The following is a 17,235-nucleotide window of genomic DNA, read 5'->3' as shown; positions in this document are numbered from 1 at the left end:
AGGATAGATAAGTTTATTATTAGTCGTCTAAAAAATTAATAATTACAATTCATCCTTTTCAGAGTTTGATGTTGTCTTACTGTAAGCTGGGTCTACCAGGTCAAAGCCTTCTCTCTCACGAAGATTATTCCAGAAATCAAGGGGCTCTTGGAAAAGTCCATGCTTCACCGAAACTCCACTTGACTGGAAATTCAAGAAATTGACGTCATCTGGATCACTAACTGGCCTCCATTCCACGTCTTGGATATGTGGAACTCTGAAAAATTTAGATCTTGATTTTTTTAAAATCTGTTTTCAGACTCACCCAGTTTTGGCAAACGAAACGACCATATCGATTAAGTCACGCTGAAGCCAGCTCTCCGGCTCTTTTTTGAAATCAATTTGAGCCATAACAGGCATATTGAAGAGATAATGATACTCATTCGCGTGAGGGGAACCTGAAGGAACGATTTTAGTGTCATAAAATTTTCGAAAAGTTTACCTTTAGCTTGTTCTGGAATGTACTTCTTCCAGATTTGCTCGTTATAATGGTCAAAACGATATGTCCAGACGGGAGTCTTCCTCTCAACTCTAGCTGTGATTTCTCGAAGGATAGGAACATTGAAGGTAATATCAGAGAGGAGCTGAAACCTACAATATCAAGAATTTAGATATTCATTCCTTTTACCTCGGCATATCGATCAACATAAAATCCATTCAAATCCCTCTCAGGCTTGCCTTGTTTAGTGTAGTAGTCCAAAATCTGGTCCCAAACTTTTTGTCGATTTTCCCCGTATCTATTGTTATAGAGAAGTTTTCTATCAATAATTTCTGATATGAAGTCCTCGTCCACTTTTGGAATTTCTTCGGGGCTGAGACCGAAGTCCGCAATCACTCTGCCCATATTCATGGTAGCTGTAATACACATATTATTAACGAAAATCAAGTTTCATAAGTCCTTACCGAAATAAGATCCTTCTTTATTGCTCATGCCAATCAGTGTTGGTTTGATCGGTGCGTCATTAATCAAATTTTCCGGATTCTTTGGTAAATAATCTCCATCAATCACCGGCGACCATCTGAGAATATCAATTGTTCCTGTGGTCCATCCCTGCGTCTCAACTGCGTCAAATATTTCGTGAAGAGTTTTCTTCTTCATGCATTCTTTAGCTCCTGGCCATGGACATCCCAAAATTTCAGCCAATTGCTTAGAAGTGTCAATGACGTTGGGACCCGTAGCCCATCCGACGAAAGAGCTAGCAGACATAATTATAGCCTTGGAGTACAAGTCGTGTGTGTAAGGACTCATGGTCAGTTGAGAAACACTTGCGGCACCTGCACTGTATCCCCAAATAGTGATATCATCTGGATCACCACCAAAGTTTCCAATGTTTTCCTTCACGAATCTCAGAGCTGCTGCTTGATCAAACAATCCGTAATTTCCTGGAGCATCCGAAGTTCCCTCAGAGAAGAATCCTGGAATTTTAGATTATAAAAACGTTTCCAAAGTTCCTCTTACCCATGAACCCAAGTCTATATTGAATAGTGACCACAATGACTCCTTGAGACGTATACCTATCAGCGAAAAACTCATAACCATGTTGACTTCCCGATCCAATCTCATATCCACCACCGTGAACCCAGAAAAGAACTGGAAGCTTCTTCTCGATAGTCTTTGGTTTGATAACGTTGAGCGTGAGACAATCCTCTCCGGAGTAGCTGGAAAACTGGGCTACTAGCCGGTAGTGAGGAGTGCAGTCATTTCGGAATTGAGTGGCTTGATAGACATCTTCCCAAGGTTCAGGAGCTTCTGGTTTCTGAAGTTTCACATTTTGCGAATAATCAAAAAATTGATTTAAAATTGTACCTCAAATCTCAGGTTGTCAACTGGTGGTTTTGCAAATGGGATTGCAAGGAAAACCTCGGCCGCTCCATACTCAAATCCTTCTACTTTTCCATAATTGGTATTTACAACTGGGCCTGCCCAGCAAGCTCCGAATATCAAAAGAGAGGCTAGAAGAACCCGCATCTGGAATTTCAAGAAAAATAGAAAATTAGCAATAAATTCGACTATAAAATTAAAAAAATAACTAATGAATATGGTCAACGGCCAAAAAATAAAAATTGCGATGTTGCGAGAGACACAAAAAGTTATCATATCACGTTCTGCCAGGTAGATAGTGAGAGACGCAGACATGAAGAGTTATTAGTGACACAAACACACAGTTTTTGATCGGTGTGCCCCCATCGTGGCAAAAATCGGTCTATGGGGATAAATTGAGAAAAATATGTTATGTTTACAAAGAAATGTCCAAGTGTTTAACGGTCTCCCTTTTATTATAAAATTTCAAAAAAACTATCGAATTCGCTCTAGTCGAAGCCCATCTCATATGTGCACTTCGAGCTCAATCATCTCGGTTCCTGTCAAAGATATCAAAAATATGCAAACTAACAAAATAATTATCATAATACCATCAACATTTGATCATTTAGTTACTTTTTGATAACTCTCATCTCGAAACCGAGATAATTGAGTACAAAGTGCACTTATAGGGGAAGCTTCTATGAGAGCAGATACGGTATGCTTTTTGGTATAAATAAAATTTAGATTTGAAGGCTAAAAGTGAAATTCAAAGACTAGAAACTATCATAAAGGTACTGAAACTCGAAAAATATCAATAACCACCATACCACTTTGTTACTCTACGTTCTTATCAGTATAACACTTTTCTTATCACAGCAGTTTTTCTTCACGAAATCTGTTGTACATTGGTTTTTGTGTTCTTAAGTATGCTAAAAATTGAGATGTATGATGTTTGCGCATTACCAATATCAGAAATTGTTCAGAGAATATTTCAAGGCTTTTTAGACAAGGGCACATATTTCGAGACATTTTTCTAAAAACTCCTTACAACAATGTACAAATTCACTGATTATCCCACAATGAGGCTCGAAATGGTTAACGGAGGGGGACATAAAAATATACTTCTCAAAATTCTGTGACATACCTAAGCCTCTCGAGGGATTGAACATGTGGGGCATATCTGGAACCATAAGACTCCGATCACTCACGGCAACATACATACTCTAACTCCGAAAACATCCTGAAAAACTGACTTTCCTGCTCCGCTTTTGTTTAAAAATAAATTCAAATTTTTCGGGACATCAAAAACCCATCTTTCAAATTAATATGAATATGACACTATTTTACTCAAATTAAAGGAGGCCAAACACCAAAAAAAGTTTTCCTGATATTTTGCATAGAGAACCCCCATGAGGGGTTGAACTCATGACAGGCAGCTTAGGGGTACAGCGCTGCTACCGGCTGAGCTACGGGGGCGCGAAGGCGCATGACGACCGATGGTCTACATAAGCGCGGCGAGATTTCGTCCCCCGAACTGCCCCCGAAATTTTTGCTGTCACGCCTCCTTCAAGCTTTTCATGTAGCATCGTATTTTTTCAATTTTCATGTAATACGTCTTCTCAAAGTTTCACTCCCTCTAAAGAAAACACAAAAATTATATAATCTACTTTTTTGGGGTATTTTTTCTTTCAAAGTTATCTTTGTATCTGTCCACGATGTCGGTCAACTGTGTTTTCTGTCACAAAACCGGATTGGACCTGAAAAATTATGAAAAACGTATCACCTGATACGTTTGTTGAAAAGTCGTAAATTTAATAAAAGGCTTAGATTTCAATTTAATATATTTTTTCTGAAGGTCGACCAATGTTTAGATTTCGTATTTAACAGATCTGGAAAGCATACTGAAAAAAAAACTTTAAAAACGTCAGAAATTTTCAGAATTTCAGAATCTCACATGATCACATTTGTTATTGGGTTTCTTACTTGCTCTGAAAAATAATAACTATGTGAAAGAACTTTCATTAAAATTGTGTAATTAGGTTTTTCGCTGGAATGTTAGTCATACTTCTTGCTCATTCCGGGCTTGTTTTTCAGGTTTTTTTTTCAGTTTCTGCTGAATTTACAAGTCCAAGTAAATATTTAAGAAAAAGATTACTTGTTTCAGAAAAAAAAAATCAAAACAACTTTACTAGTTCTTGTCTTTGAATTGTTTTTTCGTTCTTCATGTAACACCACTTTTTTCAAACTCTTGAGTTAATATTCAGATAATATTCAGATAATAGTTAAAAGAAAGAAAATATGAAAAAGCTCCTTTAACACTTCCTATATCTTTTTTCTTCTACTTTTTTTTTCAAATTCTGTTATTTGTTTCGCTTTCAATACACTCCTAATTAGAGGCCCTATCCTTTCGATTTTTTCAGCCGGAACGTGGCTATTCTCTTTTCACCCATATACGTCATGTGAATGAACCAGTCTCTGATTTCAATCTTTTCATTCTCTTTTTCTCATTTTTCCCCTTTCCTATCTTTCTTGCTAAATCTCCACTAAATGATTCATATTTTCTACTCTTGTCTTCTTCTAGTTAATTTTCACACCTGTCTTTCTATTTTTTTTTACTTGAACAGAAAATCCAAAAATAATATATTGTGTTAAAACCCCCAACCAAACTGTTTTGCATAAGTATTCCGAAAAAATAAAAACGGTTTATCAAATTTCAGTTCAAAAACTTCTATTTTTTAGTTCCGCAATCTAAATTTTCGTAATTTTTTATGTTTTTTATAGTACACAACTATTTTTAATTGTAATTTATTTAATCAGCCTCAGGATATGACCCTCACGAGTCCGAAAATTGAACCAAAAGTTTTCGGAATCGCTAAATTAGCATTGAACTGGAATTCTGCGTATATGGCTCACTTGTTTTCGTTTGTTGGGACTTGTCTGAAACCGGTTTTGGATTTTTGAGGAAAAAAAACTTATTTCCGTTTTCAGACTGTTTTTCTCACTGGAAGCTTTCCTCTAATAGAATCCCCCAAACAGCCTACTTCAAGTCCATAAAGATATCAAAAAGAGATCAACTGACAAAATTTTCATTATAAGTTAATAAATATTTTGTCAGTTGACACCTTTTTGATATCTTTCACAAAAACCGAGAAAAATTAGCTCAAAGTTAGAGTGTTTTACAAAAATCTTGCACCTTGCGCAAGTTGCATTTTTGAACTTTTGACCTTTTTTGAAAATGTTTTGTCCCAGTTCATCAATGTCCAGTAACATGTGCCCATCTAGTTATTAGAACAATTATTTTCACGTGGCCAAAACTTGAAGATCAGTTTTTCCCCTTTCGTCTGCCTAGTCAGCTGATTGGTAACTTGATGGGCCTCCCCCAGGGTGTCATGATTTATCCGCCCTATATTTTCCCTTAAAAGACCCCCAATACCTTTTCTTATATTTCTACAATACCTTTTTCTTATATTTTCTGTATTGTTTTCTATTCATCTCATTGTACCTTTTTCAGAGAACATTTCTATACAAAACACCTTTTTCTCGTTGTTCAGTGTTGTTTATTTATGAACACTGCCACCAGCAACACTGTCAGCAACCACAAAAATGATAGGTATCAGTTTTTTTAGCACACTGTGAAAACTAAAAATGATACTAATTTCAGTTCGGTGTCTTGTCAGTCAGAAATGGAACAGAATTCGGATAACAGTATGAACGAAAAACTGGAAATGTCATCGAAACATGAAAAACACCTCCCAGATGTAAGTCACTATTTCTCTGATATTTTGAAACTAATTTTCAAAAGTTTTTAGGAAAAATGGACCCCTTATTTATTTTTCTGCATATCCTCAATAGCTCTTGCCTCATTCCAAGACGGGTTTCAAATTGGGTGCATCAATGCGCCAGGTCCTTTGATTATTGAATGGATCAAAAAGTGTCATTTTGAACTTTTCGGGGAAGTTTTATCACAGTATCAGGCGGATTTTATTTGGTAATTCATTTTTTCTGGGTTCTCAAAAATTCATAATTTTTAGGTCAGTAGCAGTTTCCATGTTCTCCGTAGGTGGGATGTTTGGAAGTTTCTCGTCTGGTTTTCTGGCAGATAGGGTGAGTTCTTATTTTTTTCATTAGTAAATATTTGAAGCTCTGAAATGTTATTTATGCGAAATGTGTTTCATTTTCTTGATTTTCGACAAATTTCATAGCTTTTCCAAATTTATGAACTTCTTGCTTTTTGTGAAAAAAGCTTTAAAATTCGACGACGAAAAATGGCTCTAATTTCGAAAAACCTAGAAACTTTGAAGAACTTAACGGCATAAGACCCTAATTTCACTTCTGCACGAATACTGGGCCTTTGAATGAAATTTCGGCGGCAAGGGCCTGAATAATACTGGTCATTACCGTAAAACCTGTAATAGAAGGGCTCCCAACTTTCAAATTTGAGCAAATTTATCTAGGTTGCTATCAAGGATATAAAAAGTTGTCAACTGATAAATTTTTTATCATAATATCACAAGCATTTTATTATTTGACACTTTTTCTATATGTTTTATAGGAACCGAGATGTATAGGATCCCACATAGGATCCTGTCTCCTTGCCCTTCTATTACAGTTTTTACGGCATCAAAAAATTCCTTATTTTCAGTTCGGCAGAAAATCCACCCTTCTATATAACAATGTTCTTGCTCTCATTGCTGCCACGTGTCTTTCAACTGCAAAACTCTTCAACCTATACCCAATGATTGTCTTTGGTCGCTTCTTGGTAGGGCTCAATTGTGGAATCACTTCCGGATTAGTACCAATGTATCTGACCGAGCTGGCGCCACCGAATCTTCGTGGAAAGTGCGGATCTTTCCATCAACTGAATATCTCCGTTGCCATCGTGCTTTCACAAGCTCTCGGCCTCCCGTTTATTTTTGGATCTCAAGAAGGATGGCCATACATTTTTGCATGTGTTGCTATTCCGACGTTTTTACAACTAGCCACTATTCCATTCTGTGTCGAATCTCCGAAATATCTAATTTCGAAGTTGAACGATAGAGAAGAAGCAAGAAGGGCTCTTGAGAAGCTTCGGAATCATACAAAAGTGGATGAAGAGTTGGAGCATATGGTTCAGGAGACAATGGTGACTGCTGAGCCAGTACATCAACCGGGATACTTGGCTTTGTTCAAAGGAGAGAATCAGTGGCCAATGATTGTTTCGATTTTGATGATGTTCAGTCAACAGTTCTCCGGGATCAGCGCGGTTACTTTCTACTCAACTCTGATTTTCAAACGAAACGGATTGTCCGGGAACGAGCCAATGTATGCAACAGTCGGATTTGGATGTATCAAACTCATTGCCACCTTTGGATGTCTTGGCCTTATCGATCATCCGAGGTTCGGAAGAAAACGTCTTCACATCGCCGGCCTCTCCGGAATGTGCATCTCATCGATTCTGATTGTTATCACTTTAACATTATCAAATGCTGGATTCCATTGGGCTAGCTATCTGAATGTCCTCTTCATTTTGTCGTTCGTGGTAACATTTGCATTTGGGCCGGGACCAATTCCTTGGTTCTTCACATCTGAACTGTTCGATTCGGCTACACGTGGTCGAGCAGCTGCCGTTTCTGCTACTAGCAACTGGGTAGCAAATTGGATGGTTGGCTTAACATTCCTTCCAATTAATGTGAGTGTTCTTGAAAATATTCAAAGTGAAAAAAAATGGTTTTTAGAACATAATACACCAGTATGCCTTCCTGATGTTCACATTCTTCACGTTCACTTTTGCCGTCTTCACCTGGAAGTTCGTTCCGGAGACAAAAGGAAAAACGCCTTCTGCAATTCGAAAAGAATTGATTTTCATGAGGAAACGAATGTGTTCATAGAGAAAAAAGATTGTTTTTCGAAGCTTTAATTTTTGTTTTCACAAAGTTGATAAACATTTTTACAATTTTCAATAACTTTAGCAGATACAATTTCAAAGACTCAAAAATGGAGAATTGATGGAATTTTTAAAAAAAGAAGTGGGAAAATTGGATTCTGAAAATGAGCTATTTGAATAATTGAAAAGTTAGAAGACTAGTAGCAAGCAGAGTTTTTAGAATCTGTTGTTTCGTAATTGGCCATTAAACCAAATTTTCACATACTCATCCCAGCAAAACCTCAAAAAACACAAAAGTTCATTTAAACACAAACTACGAAAATTGAATCATTTTTCATGCTAACAAAAATATGACGCGAATTCATTAGACCGTAGTAGCTCTAATTTGAAAAACAAGTTCCGAGTTTTTCGGTGTCTGTTGTACTGGTTTTGGGCACCATAACCTATAAAAATGATCCCGATAGTCCTTACTTCTCCACATTGTGATATAAAATGTGTTACAGTAGGATAAACAGACAAATAAAGACTGAAAATTGGAATTTTTCTGGAATCAACTTTAGCTTTTTTGGGCTTACGTCATGAACTATAATGATTCCGAGAAGATCTGAAAGTTCGCTAGCTTTCAGTATAACAAGTCCAAAAACTTGGCTGAAAAACCAGGTGAAAATAAAAATTACTACAGTAATCTGTAGACGTTTCATGGTTTTCAGAGAGCTCATTTGACCAGTATGAGTACGACTTTTTAAATGAAATGTGTGTAATAAAATGATATATAAGATTAGTATAATATTAGCCAGAAATATGTATAAGTATTTGTAAAATATGCTGACTTCTAAACCGAGAGCGGTTTTTGGAGAACAAGAAAATATGATATCATCGTTGGTGGCTAGAAATCCATAGAATGTGGTGAAAATCGAGAAAATAAAAGTTGGGAAAACGGTGAACGCGATATAAGTTGCTGTGGAAAGGTTACGATAGCTGAAATTTTCAAATAATATTTTTAATTGCAACCGCGCTCTGATGGCTTTCATTTCAAATTTTAAACAGTCGTGCTACTCACATCAATGGAAACTTCACAAGAACCAAAATATCCAAAACTATAATAAGCATGAGCAATCCTTGCGCGGCTTGAAAAAATACATAAAACGCAATTTGGTCATAACATTCACTTCTTATATGGGTATTTCCCACATTGAAAACTTCATTCATCAAAGTTCCAGCTGAACAGAACAAATGGAAAAAGCACTGAAAACATTGTAGGATCGCTGAAAATTTGGAAAAATTGAAATTCCAGAAATTTTAAGAAATTTAGTAATAAGGAAATCTAGAATTTCTAGAATAAGGAAATCCAGAATTTCTTCGACATTTTAAGATATTTCAGAAATTTATTCGAGTCAACTATTGGAATAGATAATACCAGAAGTTCAAAGAAATTCCGGGAAATTCAGTAAACAAAAATTATCATTATCAGATATTTTTGAAATTCCAATATTTCCAGGAAATTCGAATAAAAAATGGAACTCACAAGTTCTACACTGAAGGGCTTTCCGTTTATAAACCAAATGAATAAATAGCGAATTTCCAATTGTTCCAAAAATGAAAAATATAATTTTATAAGTTGCACTGATATAAACATTCAAAAGACGAGCGTCCATATCAGAATAGTATATGAAAATGAATACATGTGTGCCCAAATGAGCTCAAAAATGCATTCTAGTGGAAAATGAACTTTTCTTATCTTTTAGTTTGAATTTTTGGTTTATTTTTGAGCAGTCTGATGAGAAAAATCAAAAAGCAAACATTTCCAAATACCGTAGATCTCTAGTAAACTTCTAAATTCCAAATTTTTCAAATTTTTTTAAACAGAATGTTTGTATTATATTTCATATTATATTTCATTTCCAGAAATGTGTAAATTGAATTTCCCATTAGAAACCTTGAAAAATAAACGTAATATTATCTTTTTGTGAATATTTTTCTTGGTAAATGCATTTACCTAGGTAAATGTTCATTAATACGGCCTCGGTGTTCATTGATTCATAACTCTGTTCAAAATGCTCCAATTTTCGTAAAATTTTGTGAAAGTGATAGATGAAGTTTTCAGTAAGATAGCAGATAATTTTTTCTCTAAAACGTCTGCTGGTGGCTGCGCATAGCGAACATAAATGAAGCCCACACCTCTGGAAATTGGCTGGTAATGAAAATTTAGTTTGATTTTATGAAAAAATCTATGAAAATAGAGCGAAAAATGGGCAAATAATTCGGAAGGTACAACGATTCGGGGGTACAAGGGGGTACAAAGTGATTTAGGGGTACAAAATACACAATTCGGGGGTACAAAATTAAGCCTATTTCAAGTATTTCGTACCCCTGAATTGGAGATTTTGCACCCCTAAATTGCTTTGTACCCCAATAACCCCTAAATTTTTGTACCCTCCGAATTATTTGCCCGAAAAATGACAAAAAAAAAAACTTGACATCTCCTTCTAGAAATCATAAATCCAAACATCGTGCCGTTTTTTGAGGTCAAAATATTACTTTGCGTGCGAAACATCATAACTGACGCGCAACAGTAACAAGGGAACCACAACACCTCCGAGTTATTTCAGTCCAAAGTTTTAGTACTGAATTCAGTTGATTTGCATGCTTTACCACACTTTCCCTCTCCAAATTCCCTACGAAATTAGTCTAGAGATTGCCTAACATCTAAAAGCTTTTTGAACGTAGTGATAATGTCGGCAGCGTGGCACAGGTGATTCGCGCAGCGTCTATAACAGGTGAAATATTGTTTGCGAAAAATCGCCATGGGTACATCGGAACATGTCTGCCGCAGGCCATTTACAGACCAATCGCGAAAGCGCCACCGCAAACGGCCAATATTCGGCCTATCGAGAGCGAATCTTCTACAATTGGCTTGCCGCGAGAGCAATAATTACCATATATTTTTTCGAATTTGGAAGCTAGCGGCTGCTTGAAAATGATTTATTAAACGGAAAAAACAATGAAAAACACAAAAAATGTAATCAAAAATTGTATTTTTCCCTTCCAATGTAGTCGTGTTGGCTGGAGCGGCGCCGGAGCTTTCGTTTCGTCCGTTTTCGCCTTTTTCGATGACGATCCAGGGGAGAAAAAGACGAAGAAGACGCTGTAGGATAACGGCTAGGGAACTGAAACAATTCATATAGATTTTATAGCCTTCACTAGTTTCTGTACTGTACCTCAGATAGAAGATATGGAATTTTTTTTCGAAATCCACAAATTCCTCATTTCCGAATTCTTTATCATCGCCACCTGAATTTAAAGTTTTTAAAAAGAATTTTTAATCAAATCTACTCACTGCTAGTTCAAGCTTTCCTTCTTTCCTCTTTCTTAGGTTTTGCATTTCTGGAGTATCCGATAGCCGGGAAAATTAGGACTTTCCGGCTCCCTGTAATAATTAGATTGAAAATCTGGAATTTCTGGTCGATTCTTACATTTATACAGTTAAGTAACACTTTCATCTCTAGATTTTTTAGAAGTTCCCACTTCTAATTTCCAACTTCTGGTTTTCGGCCAATTTTCCTCTTTTTCTGAAAATAAAAACGAGAAATACATGCTTATACAGTATTCTAGTATATTTTCATGTGTTTAACAATGATTTACGGACAAAAACTGCATCGAAAACGGCGAAAAACAAAGTAAAATACCTAAAATAGGGAAAGGAAGTCCGCAAAATAGAAAACAAGAATTTTTTCGCGATTGGTCATTTATTGTCCTTTTATAGGGCCAGTCGCGATGATACGCAGGTTGCTCGCGAATGTTCAATTGTAGTAATATAAATAAGTTTTCGACTTGTCTGAAGAAATCAGAGTAAACTAAACAAAACAAGATCTTCAATTTTGTGAACGTTTTTTTAGTCCAGTGTCTAAAATTTTCAGACAAATTTAAACTTATAGACTACTTTCCCAGTACTATAAAGTTGTCTATTATTCACTGAAAAAATTAAATTATGATTTTAAAAAGTTTTCAGGTGTTCTTTCTCTGCTTATCCTATAGCAACACATTCTACGTCACCTTGCTCAAAAGCAAAGAGTATAGAGATCAATTTTGTAGTTTGTGGTGTCTACGAAAATCCACGTCTTCTGGAATTGCAATTGTGAATTCTCAATCGATGTCACAAAAATACATTAGCCCGGAAATAAAGCTACAGAAGAGAAATGAGACTTGGTAATCTCTGGAGTTCCGAATTTTTGGAAAAAAAAACCTTTTTTTGATCTTCTAATTTTTTATCTTTCAATTTTTGACCTTTTGATTTTCAAATAAAATAAAAATGTTTTTGATTGTTCATGACTTTCTCCAAATGTGAAAATTTTTAAGTTAACTATCAAATCCCAGTCTTACAAGGGAACCACAACACCTCGTCAATTCAGATTGTGATGAAAATTTCAGGATATGTCAAGGATAGCCTATCTAGATACCCCTAAAATTTTTAGAACACGCTGTTTCAGCCGAGTTATATCAGTTTCAGTACCAAAAATCGCATCTTCAGTGCAAAAATAGCGATGTTCAAAGTCGATTTTCTCTATCTCTGTAATTGGTTAATCACGAATCACCTGTGTGGTGTCGGGGATGTGTGCTGGCGCCAGTGGGCACGGAGCGTTAGTTCGTTCCCTCTTGTGGTTTTTTCTTTTGTTTTCTTTTTTGCCTGATTTTGCGACGTTATTGGATCCTTTTGGATCAATAAAAACTTACAATTAGAACATTCACCAAGAAGACGTGGATTTTCGTAGACACCACAAACTACAAAATTGATCTCTATACTCTTTGCTTTTGAGCAAGGTGACGTAGAATGTGTTGCTATAGGATAAGCAGAGAAAGAGCACCTGAAAACTTTTTAAAATCATAATTTAATTTTTTCAGTGAATAATAGACAACTTTATAGTACTGGGAAAGTAGTCTATAAGTTTAAATTTGTCTGAAAATTTTAGACACTGGACTAAAAAAACGTTCACAAAATTGAAGATCTTGTTTTGTTTAGTTTACTCTGATTTCTTCAGACAAGTCGAAAACTTATTTATATTACTTTTCAAAGTATATTTTGGGATACTCACATTATGCACCAAAAGCATTCCAAGCCATTTCGGATAATTTGAAATTTCTAGAATAACCAAACCAAGCACCTGACTAACGAACCAAGATAAGAAAAATATCAAAACGGTCAGTTGGAGTCGTATAATAGTTTTCTTGAAGCTCATATGACTAGTAGTGTATATGTTTCGAGTTTTGAAGGATCTTATAATTATACAGTATATAATTATGATAATTAACGCCAGACCTATAAATAGGTACTTGTAGAGGACACCAGCTTTGGGTCCGAATGCAAATGGAGGAGAACAGGAGTATATTGTATCATCGTTTGTTGTAAAAAATCCATAGAGAGTAGTGAAAATTGAAAAGGTCAAAATTGTAATTCCGGAGAAGATGATCGATTTTGTTTTGGAGATGTTTCGGTACCTGTAAAAGCGAAAATTGTTATTGGAGATTAAATTTTAGAAACGAGTAATTTCCAGGAAATTCAGGAAATGAGAAATTCGAAACGATTGCAAATTCAGAAACTCCAAAACTTACACAATCGGAAACTTGACAAAAAACCAAATATCCATCACTATAACAAGCATGAGCAATCCTTGAGCTGCTTGAAAAAACACATAATATGAGATTTGATTGAAACATTCACTTCTGATATGAGTGTCTCCGATGTCAATTACGCCGTATTGTACAGTACCAATCGAGCAGAAAATGTGGAAAAAGCATTGGATGCATTGGAAAATGGCTGTAAATATTGAATGTAACTTTCAAAAAAAAACATCTAATACATCAAATTTTTCAGAAACTAATATTAAATTCTCTTAAAAATTCAAAACATTTCATTTCTAAAAATTTAAAGATCAAAAAAAAACTCACAAGTCCTTGACTGTAATTGTTTCCTTCTGTAGATCAAATGAATAAACATCAAATTTCCAACTATTCCAAAAATGCACAAAATGACTTTATAAATGGCAGCGACATAAAGATTTGTGAGTCGAGAATCCATCTGAAAATTATAAAAATTTTTTACATATTGAAAATTAAAATATTCTTGACAAAAAAATGTTAAAGTCTCGAAAAGTCTCAAAAAATACAATTTTTGAAAAATTGAAAACCAGAAATTTAAATAAAAATTTCAGCAAACTTTGATACGACAAAATAATGTAAAAGTCCAAAAACTTTCGAAAAACAAAAAAAAGATGAGCAATGGTCTTTGAAGCTGAAAATCAAAGTCTGTCTACTGCTTTCAAACTTTTCCGTGTGATCTTGTGATTTTTCGTTTTCTAGTGTTTACATGGGAAGTAAAAATAATGAGTTCACACAAAAAATTTCCTTGTCTAACAACATCAAAGTTTTATGAAACTTTTGGTTTTTTTTCATCACAAATTATACAAACTTTTTTTTTAACTTCCTGAAAAGAAAATTAATGACAGACAGGTGGAAAAATGTGTGATTTGTCCCGGAAAGTTCAAATTTGGTGTATTTGAACTAAGTTTAATTAGATTTCCCGAAATTTGGGTTCAACAAATTACCGTAATAGTTTTGCAGAATGGTTAATAATGAGCAATCAGGATTGTTTTTTGAACAGCTGAATTAGTGGATCAAACCAAATTAGACGATCTGGAAAACAATTCTTGGAACATGAAAAATCAAGAAATTTGAGGAATAAAATTTACAAAAGATTATATTAGTTCATCTGAGTTTTCATAATTTACCAGATGTAATTTTGGAATTTGTAGGAAAATTTTAAGAATTTGGACAGCAAATTTTGATCCTCTAAAACTCTGGAAATGTCCGAGCTCCTGACTTTCCGCATTTCTGAATTTTGGAGATTCTGAGTTTCTGAGATTCTGAGATCCTAAGATTCTGGGATTCTGTGATTCGGAGATTCTGAGATTCTGAGATTCTGAGATTCTGAGATTCTGAATTTCCGAATTTCTGGATTTCTAAATTTCCGAACACTTGTATTTCTGAGTTAAAAAATTTTTTACTTTCCTTTTTCTGAAATTCTCAAATTCAAGAATTTAAATATTCTGAAGTTCCGAATTTCTGTATTTTGGTATTCCTGCATTTCTAAATTTCTTAATATCTAGTCTTATAGAGGTTCTGGATTTCCGAATTTCTGAATTTCCTGTTGTTTTCTGTGTGCCAATTGTACATGTTGTGCTAATTGTATCTGATAAGAAATATTTTCAGACGCACCAAAAGTTCATTGTCATCTTTTTTTTAATGGAAAAATTTTCCATATTTCTTTTTGATCTTGTGGTGTAATATTTAGCGACAACGCCTTACCATAAAAACCACGATGACATCAAATATTCTTATCAAAAGGGACTTTTGTATTCAAATAATGATTTCCCGAACCGATAAGAGTATAAAAGAAAAAGCGAGCTACCCAAAAAATTATCGATGAAATGACGATTTTCATTGTTCTGCTTTCTGCGTTTTTGGCCTCAGCCTCCGCAGACGGTTATTCCTGTACTGGAAGTCATACGATCAACCCACCTGCAGATCTAACTAAGCCATACTACTACCCAGAAGGATGGACAGAATCCCAGGAGCCCGCGACGTACGCCGGTGGTCAGACGTGCAATTGGAAAATAAATGTGCCCCAGGGAATGTTTGCAACAGTAACCTACTATAAGAAAACTGCGTCAGAGTCTGGAATCACTTGCTTGTATCCAAATGGTTATGAACAATTGTGAGTGTTTGAATACAAATGGATTCGCACAGATTCAGATAAATTCAAATAAATTTAAATTACTAATTACAAATTTCCAGCATCGAGGACCAAGACCAAAACCCATACATCTTCACGAGTCCCCAATTCCAAGTAAACCTTAAGGTCTCTGATGACAGTGGAGAATTCTCCTTCAAAGTTGTTTGGACTAAATGTGAGTTTCCGCTGGAATATCTCAATTTCTGTGAAAAGTATATGTCAACTTTTGAATTGGAATCATATTGTGCTCAACATGCAAAATAGTATTAATAATTTTATCAACATTTTCAGACCCGGGAGCCTGTCAAGTCAACAATCAACTAACCGACACTCGAGCGTCAGCATCATCTCCATCTCCGTGTATAACCACTTACACCTCACCGAATCGCGTGGTTCTTGTTGGATTCTCCTTGAAAGACGATAAATATCCGCTACTCCGACAGTCGGCAATTTATGATGGTGACTCTGTAAACAGTTCATATTTGGGAAACTTGGCAACAGCTAGATATCAAATTGTGGCCACTGGAAACAAGTTGACAATTCACACATTTGGATTAAGTGCGGTGTTCAATTATACACTGTTCATGGGAATGGACACTAATGGTTAGTAATATAAGATTGTAGTCAAATTTGAAGTCCTGTCTGAAAATTCATTTTCATAAAATTCGAAAATTTCCATTTTTTAGCCCTTGGAGATGTTCAACAAATCACTGGAGTAAACCCGCCATACGACTCGAGATTCGCATACTATTTGTACTTGAATTCTGAAGAAAAAGTCTCTGCGATCGCTACAATTGGAAGAGATCCAGACTATCTGGAGCAGATTCGAGAGTTTCCGGGTGGAGCAAATTTGAGAGTTTACGAAGAACAAATCAGTGATAGCAACTTGATGGCTACAATTAAGTGAGTGTTAAAATCAGAAATTCTAAAGTTTAGGAATCAAAAAAAAAACAAAAGGTTCTAATAAATTTCCATTTTAAGCCAGTACAACTTCCAAAAACAATTGCCATTGGAAGTCAAAACGTCTCTGAAAATCTACAAGTTGGACGGTGGAAAAGTCTACATCCCAATGACCAAAAATGCAAGTGAAGGTAATTATTCAACTAATTATCGCTAATTAAAGAATAATTTTTTCAGCAAATTGGAATACTGTATTCGATGGTCGATTTGTGAATGTTCATTCTTTGGATTATAGAAGGACCAGCTATACTCAGGACACTTTTGAGACTTTCCAAATTGCGCCTAATTCGATAAAATTGTATTTCAAGTTCAATGTGGTTAAATTTGACACCCAAGGTGGACCAACTACACTTGCTATCACAATTTACAAAGATGGATATACAGTGTATTCCGATACGTAAGTTAAAAAAAATAATTGATTATTTGACAGAGAAATTTCAGTTTTTCTAAAAACCATTTACCACCACCCAATACTATCAAAATTCTCGGAGATATGATGACAATTCAATACCAAACACATGGAACTTATACAAAAGGATTCGAAGTCGATCTGGTGACTTCTAGAAATTCAAACTAATTTTCTTGTTTTTAATTGCATTATTTTTTCTTCCGCATAAATTTTTTTCCAGCATTATTTTTCGAATTTCAGACATTGTGAATAGAGAACCTGATCGGAAACGTGGATATTGAAAAAGTAGACCCTCCCACTTCAAGTTCAATGTGGTTAAAGGACTCTAGTCGGTCCGTCTGGTCATTTTACTTTTTTATTTGTACAGGTCCCAT

At 35.2% G+C, this 17,235-nt stretch overlaps 5 protein-coding genes across 5 annotated transcripts; 2 read left to right on the top strand and 3 right to left on the bottom strand.

Moving 5' to 3' along the window:
• Positions 1 to 42: 42 nt before the first annotated feature.
• Positions 43 to 2,008, bottom strand: Cbr-ges-1 (the record flags this gene model as incomplete). The annotated part of the gene is made up of 7 exons (XM_002647317.1): positions 43 to 256; positions 305 to 437; positions 482 to 623; positions 668 to 894; positions 943 to 1,455; positions 1,499 to 1,796; positions 1,847 to 2,008. 7 exons carry the CDS (start codon positions 2,006 to 2,008, stop codon positions 43 to 45), a joined length of 1,689 nt encoding a protein of 562 aa, XP_002647363.1.
• Positions 2,009 to 5,406: 3,398 nt separating this feature from the next.
• Positions 5,407 to 7,710, top strand: CBG06417 (the record flags this gene model as incomplete). The annotated part of the gene is made up of 6 exons (XM_002647316.2): positions 5,407 to 5,453; positions 5,505 to 5,601; positions 5,653 to 5,831; positions 5,875 to 5,947; positions 6,486 to 7,511; positions 7,558 to 7,710. 6 exons carry the CDS (start codon positions 5,407 to 5,409, stop codon positions 7,708 to 7,710), a joined length of 1,575 nt encoding a protein of 524 aa, XP_002647362.2.
• A 360-nt stretch (positions 7,711 to 8,070) lies between these two features.
• On the bottom strand, positions 8,071 to 11,088 carry CBG06416 (the record flags this gene model as incomplete). The annotated part of the gene is made up of 6 exons (XM_002647315.1): positions 8,071 to 8,232; positions 8,282 to 8,684; positions 8,767 to 8,971; positions 10,719 to 10,873; positions 10,925 to 10,997; positions 11,040 to 11,088. The coding sequence occupies 6 exons, from the start codon at positions 11,086 to 11,088 to the stop codon at positions 8,071 to 8,073; spliced, it is 1,047 nt and encodes a 348-aa protein (XP_002647361.1).
• Positions 11,089 to 11,619: 531 nt separating this feature from the next.
• Positions 11,620 to 13,779, bottom strand: CBG06415 (the record flags this gene model as incomplete). Its single annotated transcript, XM_002647314.1, has 5 exons — positions 11,620 to 11,678; positions 12,438 to 12,568; positions 13,014 to 13,199; positions 13,314 to 13,518; positions 13,650 to 13,779. The coding sequence occupies 5 exons, from the start codon at positions 13,777 to 13,779 to the stop codon at positions 11,620 to 11,622; spliced, it is 711 nt and encodes a 236-aa protein (XP_002647360.1).
• A 1,408-nt stretch (positions 13,780 to 15,187) lies between these two features.
• On the top strand, positions 15,188 to 17,029 carry CBG06414 (the record flags this gene model as incomplete). Its single annotated transcript, XM_002647313.1, has 7 exons — positions 15,188 to 15,474; positions 15,555 to 15,667; positions 15,784 to 16,095; positions 16,179 to 16,395; positions 16,474 to 16,583; positions 16,630 to 16,849; positions 16,894 to 17,029. The coding sequence occupies 7 exons, from the start codon at positions 15,188 to 15,190 to the stop codon at positions 17,027 to 17,029; spliced, it is 1,395 nt and encodes a 464-aa protein (XP_002647359.1).
• Positions 17,030 to 17,235: the final 206 nt, after the last annotated feature.

This window comes from Caenorhabditis briggsae (genome assembly GCF_000004555.2).
Source record: "Caenorhabditis briggsae complete genome, chrV, whole genome shotgun sequence".
In the NCBI taxonomy this organism is placed as follows: Eukaryota; Metazoa; Nematoda; class Chromadorea; order Rhabditida; family Rhabditidae; genus Caenorhabditis; species Caenorhabditis briggsae.
The sequence above is the reverse complement of the archived record's forward strand: the minus strand, read 5'-3'. Positions and strand labels throughout refer to the sequence as shown.